Source organism: Bidens hawaiensis, unplaced genomic scaffold (genome assembly GCF_021521415.1).
Source record: "Bidens hawaiensis isolate Kalapana, Puna unplaced genomic scaffold, B.hawaiensis_p1.1 tig00031241_1, whole genome shotgun sequence".
NCBI classification, from domain to species: domain Eukaryota; kingdom Viridiplantae; phylum Streptophyta; class Magnoliopsida; order Asterales; family Asteraceae; genus Bidens; species Bidens hawaiensis.
In genome coordinates, this window is record NW_027505210.1 from 136,580 (window position 1) to 145,911 (window position 9,332).

The window sequence follows — 9,332 nt, forward strand, 5'->3', positions numbered from 1 at the left end:
TTTACTTCATTTGTACCGGTTGGGAAAACAAGAAAGGGTGCATACTAATGAGTGAAGTCAAGAATTAGATGTATGCGCTGTTTCCAAAATAAAGCCAAACAAAATATTGTAATAAAAATACTAATATTATACATGGTATAAAATAACAACAAACACTACAGTTTTTTGTTATGATTGTTAAAGGTGAGCGGTTGACCAACTAGTGGATGTCACATGACATTCACTAACTTTCTTTTTTTCTCCTCTAATGATCTAGTATTTAATATATACACACACTAAGGAATATTAAATCAAGAAACTCTGATGCTGTAGACCTGTGGTGAAAAAGGTGTTTGGTTGCTACTTGTGGGACATGGGTTCAAACCGTAGAGAGGGGGGGGGGGGTTAGAAATGTTGCAGTAAACACCCTTAAACTTTTATTTAACATACACCACTACCTTTGAACTATAACTCATAAACTATAAATAATCGACAGTTTTTCCTTAGCTTTTCGTTCTTTCCCGAATTTATTTTCTTTTATCTTGCTTTGTTGCGTTCGTAGAATGTAGAAACCCATGACGCAACACGCGAGGGCATCTATTAGTTTGTACTTAAGTTAGTAACCTCACCTATAAACAATCACATTTGTGTGAAGAGTCGGTTTAGATTATTAGATTATAAAACAATACAATAAAAGGTTTTAGGTTTATGTAGGGTTTTAACCCCATCGTCTTCTCCGATCATCTTCTTCCATAAAATCACAAATTGATGTTCAATACCCATTTCACTCCACCAATTACTCAGTCCCACATCCCCTTAACTCACACTAAACCCTTTATTATGTTCAGAAACATCTCTCAACGCCTCTCTTCAACAATCCCATTAACTCGCCACAAAATTTGGGGCTTTTCAAGAAACCCATTTGGGTCTAACCAATTATTAACCAGGGCTATCAATTTCGATCATTTTTCATCAATTAACCCACACCCAGATCCAAATTCACTCGAAAGGTGCCAATTTTATCAACATATTAGACCGGGTTTCAGTTTTAAAACATTTGCCAGTGTTGCAGAGGCTGTGGTGCCTTCATCGACCGACGCGGAAGATGAAATCAACGGCGGCGATGAGGTTAAAAGGTTGTTGGATGAAATGGGTAAGCAAGAACAACGGCAGGCGAAGCGGGGTTGGTGGAAGCAAAGACGGGAGAAAGCCGGGAGTAATTGGAATTACATGAAGCTTAAACGGCGGCAAGTGAAGATCGAGACGGAAGCGTGGGAGCAGGCGGCGAAAGAGTACCAGGAGCTTTTGAGTGATATGTGTGAGCAGAAGTTGGCGCCTAATTTGCCGTATATGAAGTCGTTGTTTCTCGGGTGGTTTGAGCCGTTGTGTAAGAGGATTAGTCAAGATCAAGATTTGTGTAGGAAAGGGAAGCTTAGAGCTGCGTATGCGCCTTATTTTGATCTGCTTCCGGCTGATAAGATGGCGGTTATCACAATGCATAAGATCATGGGGTTGATTATGACAGGCGGGGAGAATGGTTGTGCACGAGTTGTATCGGCTTCTTGTAGTGTCGGTGAAGCCATTGAACAAGAGGTGTGAGTAGTTTCTTATCTAGCATTTATTTATGTTTGTGTTTTCGTGGTATTGTTTGATCTTGTAGGTTTGATTGCTTGGGTAAAGTCGAGTGCCGATAACGTTTTCTGAATATTTATGGTCAAAACATCATCATCATCATCATCATCATCATCGTAATTAGTATATCCCACAAAATATCAATGCTATGATAGGGTCTGAGGAGGGTAAGATGTAGACAGCCTTACCTCTACCCCGTAGGAATAGAGAAGCTGTTTCCGGCGAGACCCCAGCTCGATAGTAGTTTTGCATCAAGCCTTGGACTAAGGCACATAACACTCAACCATCGAGACACCGGCCGATTGGTGCATGTACCCCTGTCTTTCGACTATCAACGCCACCACATGATGCCCGATTAACCTTCCGCCACTTTTAACGTTATTTTCACGAGATTAGTAAAATAACGTCAAAATTAGTGAAATTTCACTTTTGCCCATCTGAAGGTTCACACATATATACCTTATATACTCCTTATAGTCAAAACAATGTCTCTTAATTTAAAATTTTTACATTTACAAAAAAAGTTGCACAGGATTGTAATATCTAATAAATTTGAGTGACTTTTGAGGTACAAAATAATTCTTGAGTGACTTTAGTGGAACATTTTTGAGAAACCTGGTTACTATTTTACAAATAATCAGAAATTTGTTGTGTTGAGAATATTTGCACATTGGAACAACTCTTAATTGTAGAAATAAGTTAGTAACTATGTTCACCATTCTTATGATTGAAAGTTATCATTTTGTGTGAACCCTCTATTTTGATTTGTGAATTGTGGTGCTTCTGTTATGTGTCAGATTCGGATACACAATTTCTTGGAGAAAACAAGAACAAAAAAAGCTGCAAAAGATCTGAATAATAAAGATAAAGTTTCAGATGTTAGCAAAGAACAAGAGGGATTACATAAGAAAGTTACAAAGTTGATGAAAAAACAGAAGTTGCAGGCTGTAGGGCGGATCGTGAAGGGTTATGATGATTCAAAACCGTGGTCACAGCCTGTTAAAGCTCAGGTTTGAGGTCATATGTTCATATTCACACATTTCAAATGATCATTTTCATGTACATACATGTATTCACATATATATGTGTATTGATTGTTTTCAGGTGGGAAGTCATTTGATTGAACTGCTTTTGCAGTCTGCTTATATACAGCCTCAAGCAGATCAATTAGGTGGCGATACACCACCCGATTTTCGACCTGCCTTTGTGCACACTTATAGGACTTCAGTGAAAGGAGGACAGTAAGGATTTAAATACTTATGTGATTGTAAACTTTGTAATATTTATAATTTATAAATATAATTAAGTGGTTGTTTATTGAAACAGGAATTCAGGAAGAAGATATGGTGTTATTGAATGTGACCCGTTGGTTCACAAAGGACTAGAGAGAGCGGTAAGCATGAATATTTCTTCCATTTAATACTCAAAGAAAATATAAGTAGTCATTTTTTTTCTTTTTATGTATTGGAACAGTCAAAGCATGTCGTTATGCCTTATATGCCAATGCTAATACCCCCTGTCAAGTGGACAGAGTAAGATATTTAAACTCTTGTACAAAAATTTAATATTTTTATCAACGATTTGCATTTTTTGATAGCATTTTTTGATGGTTAACAGTTACGATAAAGGGGCTTATCTTTTTTTACCGTCTTACATTATGCGCATTCATGGAGCTAAGCAACAACGTGAAGTTCTTAAAAGGACACCTAAGGAGAATATGCAGATGGTTCTTGATGTTAGAATCGATTAATTTATTCTTGATATTTAATACCCTTTATTCTACATTTTCATTGGGAGTTTGATAAGTTTTTCTTTTGTGGTTGAGTTAGGCATTGGACACACTTGGAAATACTAAATGGAGAGTGAATAAGAGGGTACTACCCGTGGTTGACCGGATATGGTCAAGCGGTGGCCGACTTGCTGGTTTGGTTGACTGTCATGATGTGAGTTACCTTACAACTTCATCACATATGACATAACATAGCCTTTTTTCTTATATGTTTCCAAAATATAATTTTAAGAACTAATTACACGGATGGTCTCTATGGTATGTCCATATTCTAGATTTGATCCATATTTATTGGAAAGTACAATCTTAGCCCAAAGTTATCTATGAGTGTGATACGTGCTTGAGTCCCTGTCACCATATCCATGTTGTATCCTCATAGCCATGTTCCCATAATTTAGATGTTAATAGTAGTTATCACCATGTTCTATTTATGTTTCTGCATTTTCTTTTGCATTTCCGTCTTTGTATTTAAAGCCATGTTGAGTTAGTAAAACATATGAATGAAAATATAGAAAATTGACAGCAATGTCTTCTTCTCTGTCATATGTGTTCTTTGGAGTCTAACCCGCTCAAAGGGTTTATCAATTGGGAGATTAGCCATCTTGAATCGGCTTACTATTACACACTGATAGTCCGTGAAATTTATGAGAGTTTATATACATCATCATCATCGTACTCAGTATATCCCACCAATAGCAAAGCTATGGTAGGGTCTGAGAAGGGTAAGATGTAGACAGCCTTACCTCTACCCCGTAGGAATAGAGAGGCTGCTTCCGGTGAGACCCCTGCTGAGTTGTAGTTTTGCATCAAACCTTGGACTAAGGCACATAACACTCAACCATCAGGACACCGGCCGATTGGTGCATGTACCCTTGTCTTTTGACTATCAACACCACCACATGATGCCTGATTAACCTTCCGCCACTTTTAACGTTATTTTCACGAGATTAGTAAAATAACGTCAAAATTAGTGCAATTTCACTTTTGCCCATCTGAGGGTTCACACATATATACATTATATGAGATCCGTAATATGGACAGAGTGACAGACCAGGGGACCAACCGCTCAATTAATTCTAATTTCAATTATCACCTTTAGATTCCCTTGCCTGAGAAACCAGATACAGAAGACGAAGAACAACTAAAAAAGTGGAAATGGAAAGTCAAACGGATCAACAAGGAGAACCGAGAGCGACACTCTCAACGTTGTGATGTTGAGCTCAAACTAACCGTAAGATCACATTTTTACTTAAAGTTTAGTACAAATAACAAATCAAAGAATACAACCATGTTATCAAATGACAGGTGGCGCGAAAGATGAAAGAAGAAGCGGGATTTTTCTACCCGCACAATCTAGATTTCAGGGGGCGAGCATACCCGATGCATCCGCATTTGAACCATCTGGGTTCGGATTTGTGTCGGGGGATATTGGAGTTTGCTGAGGGCCGGCCACTTGGCGGTTCGGGTGTTAGGTGGCTGAAGATACATCTGGCGAATCTATACGCTGGTGGAGTCGACAAGTTATCACTCGAGGGCAGAATAGCATTCACAGAAAGTCATTTGGATGAGATATTTGATTCGGCTGATAGACCGCTTGATGGTGGACAGTGGTGGTTAAATGCTGAAGACCCGTTTCAGTGTTTGGCGGTTTGTATTGGTCTTGCTGAAGCTCTAAGAAGCCCATCTCCTGAAACAGTTGTTTCTTTTATTCCTGTGCACCAGGTAAATAATTGAATAAATTATAAAAGGAAACTTATATACCTTCTGTTTCTAAAGAAAAATGTTATCTTGTGGTTTGTGGTTTTACAGGACGGTTCCTGCAATGGTTTACAACACTATGCTGCCCTCGGTAGAGACAAAGTACTGGCACTTCAAACCCTCCATCTGATTGTTTTTTATTTTTATTAGGCCTGTAAACAAACCAAATCGAAAGAACACGAATGGGGCATGTCCGTGTTCGTTCGCTTAACTGAAGAGATGATCGAATAAGAATAGTTAAACGGACGGGGTTCTTGTTCGTGTTTGTTTGTTAAGAAAATGAATGTGTTCATGTCCGTTTATGTTAGTTCATTAATAGTGTAAACGGACGGTTCATGGACGTAAATGGATGAATATAACTAAACGTAGATGAGCGGATATAAACGAACATAACTGAGCGAACACCAATTAAAAGTAGACGTGAATATCAATCTATTGGGTCTAAAAATAATAAAAGTAGGCTAAATTGATGGGTGATTTTTTAATTTAATAAAACTAGACTAAATTATAATGGGCCTGACAATTTAAATGAATGCATAAACGAATATAAACTTAAAACAAATGTAAACATAGAACATAAACGAGCATAAAAGAACAAACAAGATGTGCTCATGTTCATCGCTCATAAACTACATGAACAGAAAGTTTTGTTCATGTTCGCTTGTTTATTAAATAAAAGAACTTCCCAACTGAACAGTTCACTAAATGCTTGGTTCGTTTACAGGCCTAACTTTTATTTTTTAAAAATTATTCTTAACTTTCTTTTGTTTTTCTATGCGTTTTTATTCAGCTAGGAGCGTCTGCGGTCAATTTGGTTGAAGGAGAACGACCTGCTGACGTGTACTCTGGAATTGCTGCAAGGTAATGTTGCTGATGTGTAATACTTATTTTATTTTATGTGACATTTACTTATAATAAAAAAAATATCGTCTCCAAATCAGTGTTCTGGATACTGTGAAGAGAGACGCACAATTAGATCCCGTTTCATTTCCAGACGCAAAGCATGCACAACTTTTGATCAATCAGGTTTGATGAAAGTCAATCATTGTCTTTGGCCTTTTGACTTTTCGACCTTTTGACTTGACTGGTATATGAATCATTTGGTAACACTCCAGGTTGACAGGAAGCTGGTGAAGCAGACAGTAATGACATCGGTTTATGGCGTCACGTACATCGGTGCGCGTGATCAGATTAAACGAAGGTTACAGGAACGAAGTAATATTGATGTTGATGATGCTGAGCTTTTCGGTGCTGCTTGTTATGCTGCTAAAGTAACCACGTTTTTATTATTATTTCAAGTGAGATTTGCAATTATCTGAAACTACTTTTTGTTAAATTAACAGATTACTTTGGCTGCAATCGGTGAAATGTTTGAAGCTGCCCGCAATATTATGAACTGGCTTGGAGAATGTGCAAAGGTTTGTGTTTTATCATATTATGCAAATTGTATGTTTTCTGGTGGTTATTAATTGTAAATCTTTTGACAGTTGATAGCTTCTGAAAATCAGCCCATGAGGTGGACGACTCCACTTGGTCTTCCTGTTGTACAACCTTATCGCGTGCACGGAAGACATCTTGTAAGCATTAAAATTTTAACTGTTTCACAATTTTAAGGATTTCTGTCCGCTTTCTAGCGACAATATGGTTTACATTCTTACTTTTTTCTTGTTTTATGTAGGTTTCGACTTCTCTACAAGCGTTGACACTGCAACATGAAACCGAAAAGGTGATTTTCTTGTAGTGTCGAAGTCAGATAGTAATAGTAGATTTACCTTTTTTTAAATGAATTTATATTTTATTGTTTATATAGGTGATGGTGAGGCGGCAAAGAACGGCGTTTCCACCAAATTTTGTTCACTCACTTGATGGTTCACATATGATGATGACTGCAATCGCGTGTAAACGAGCAGGCTTGAATTTTGCAGGTTTTTTTTAATCCTTTTCTCCAACTTTTTTTAAACTTCATAAATTATTAATTTTTAACAAGTTATTCTACTTACAGGTGTTCATGATTCATACTGGACTCATGCTTGCAATGTGGATGAAATGAACAGAATTTTAAGGGAAAAGTTTGTAGAACTTTACCGAACACCAATACTAGAAAATGTATGGCATCTTCCCGTTTTTCATTTGTTTTCATATCGTCTATGATTATCATGTGATCGTATGTTGTGATGACAGTTGTTGGAGAGTTTTGAAACGTCTTTTCCTACGGTTTCATTCCCGCCATTGCCAGATAGAGGAGACTTTGATCTGTCAAATGTTCTAGAGTCGTCGTACTTTTTCAACTGAAACCGCACCTCTGTTGTCTGATTACAGATTTAACATGCTAATTAGTGAGCATTGAGCGGTGCAGTTGGATATACCTAAAGGTTACTTCAGGATTGTTCAATTTGTAAATATTTTGGGGTCATTGATGTATAGTTTTGGTATGTAAACAGAACCTCATGAAGAAATTATGATCATAACAGGCAGCCTACTTGTTTGGATGTATATTTTTTAGGATTTTATGTTCTGACACTTTCTTTAAAAAACAAGTGAAAATCAAGAATTTGATAAATCGGTGTCGAATTTAGTTTACTTATAAAATTTATGCACTCGCGGTAACTCGTAATCGCACTCCATACACAACATGAATTCATTTTCATATAACAGATAAAAAAAATCAAAATAAAGCAATGACAACTCAAATTCACCAAAATAAAAACTGCTGTGATTTATGAGAAGAATAATACTTGGAAACCGACACGAACTGTGCTTGCCCAAGTATCTCGAAAACTATGTGCAAATCATGGTGATGAAGTTGGCATCTTGTAAGCAGACTGAACTTTTGATTCTAGTAAAGAAACGTATTTATCGAGCATTGATATTACAACTTCAAGATCCGTCACTTGCTGTTCAATGGCATCAATTTGTCGAACATACTCATCGAAATTATCGCTTTTGGCCTTCAACTGTTCCACAAATACCCTTAAACCAGAGGCAACATCACCAAAACCTTTGTACTCTTCTGCAACTTTCAGGTTCATATTCTCCAACAATTTCAGTGTGTTGTTTGTACCCTAGAAGAGCATATAAAAGCCACAACTTGTGAAATTCTAACTTCAAATCTGGCATGTATTAATCTTTTAGGGCGCGTTCGTTTCACAGAATTCGTGGGAATTCAAAGAAATTGGAATTAAAATCCCATTGCATGGTGTGTTCATTTCGTTGGAATTATAATCCTAATTCCATTTTGGTGTGTTCGGTTGTCAAAGAATTGGAATTGGAATTCAATTCCTTTAAATAAAGGAATTCCAAATCCTTCAAAAATGCGGAGGGATTCAAGTAATTCTGTGAAATTTTATCTCCAGTTTTTTTTTTGTTTTTCTGTTTTTTTAAACAAGGACAACGAATAAAACATTTTAGTTTTTTTTACTTTTTTTTGTTTTTGATTTGTATTTTGAGTTACGAATTTTTTATTATTATTTTTTTAAGTGGATTTTGATCTTAATAGAAAACCCCTAAAAAATTCAAAAAAAATAATAAAAAGAACTAAAATGTTTTTGCCGTTATCCTCGTTCAAAGAAAAAAAAACGATTCCAATTCATTTGTGGTGATAAATTACAATTCATTTGTCAAACAAACACATCAAGAATGGAATTGGATTTCAATTGCTTCCAATTCCAATACCTATTGGAATGTTCAGATTCCAAATCCAATTCTTTCCAATTCCATTTCCATTTGTGAAACGAACGCGCTTATATTCAAAATGACAGTTTAAAGGGTAACAACATATTAACATCCAGGACCATTACTGACCTCAAAGATGTTAATTTGCCATTTTAATAATTTCTTACAACGTGCAATTAGGGCCGATTGAAACATGGATGACATACTAAGTTTATATGAGCGGTCAGTCATACAAACAAGGTTTTATGATTAGCCAATCATACGAGATACAATGTTTATATGTAATGTGCCTGGTGCATCAATACGGGCCATATATGGATCTACAGAACAGCTTGTTGAACAAGAAAGAAACCTGAAGATCGGCTTTAATGATGTCGGAAACGTTGGAAAACAAATCCTTGAGAGCTTCAGTGAGTTCATCAACATCATGTGTTTCAGCCATGGCTACAACAAACTCCTTCAAATAATTAATATTACTTTGCAATTGGGCTTCCACAAATCA

General features: G+C 36.5%; 2 protein-coding genes across 2 annotated transcripts; one reads left to right on the forward strand and one right to left on the reverse strand.

The window, feature by feature from the left end:
• The first annotated feature begins 1,006 nt into the window (after window positions 1-1,006).
• Window positions 1,007-7,471, forward strand: LOC143611489 (DNA-directed RNA polymerase 2, chloroplastic/mitochondrial-like). Its single transcript, XM_077085696.1, has 19 exons — window positions 1,007-1,572; window positions 2,409-2,621; window positions 2,716-2,852; window positions 2,938-3,004; window positions 3,085-3,143; window positions 3,229-3,346; window positions 3,441-3,554; window positions 4,500-4,631; window positions 4,706-5,122; window positions 5,210-5,260; window positions 5,949-6,019; window positions 6,100-6,184; window positions 6,274-6,429; window positions 6,502-6,576; window positions 6,646-6,735; window positions 6,837-6,884; window positions 6,969-7,083; window positions 7,161-7,264; window positions 7,340-7,471. Exons 1-19 carry the CDS (start codon window positions 1,129-1,131, stop codon window positions 7,448-7,450), a joined length of 2,607 nt encoding a protein of 868 aa, XP_076941811.1. The 5' UTR covers window positions 1,007-1,128; the 3' UTR covers window positions 7,451-7,471.
• A 476-nt stretch (window positions 7,472-7,947) lies between these two features.
• Window positions 7,948-9,272, reverse strand: LOC143611499 (biogenesis of lysosome-related organelles complex 1 subunit 2). The gene is made up of 2 exons (XM_077085707.1): window positions 9,183-9,272; window positions 7,948-8,220 (listed from the first exon to the last, which is right to left on the reverse strand). The coding sequence occupies exons 1-2, from the start codon at window positions 9,270-9,272 to the stop codon at window positions 7,948-7,950; spliced, it is 363 nt and encodes a 120-aa protein (XP_076941822.1).
• Between the last annotated feature and the right edge of the window lie 60 nt (window positions 9,273-9,332).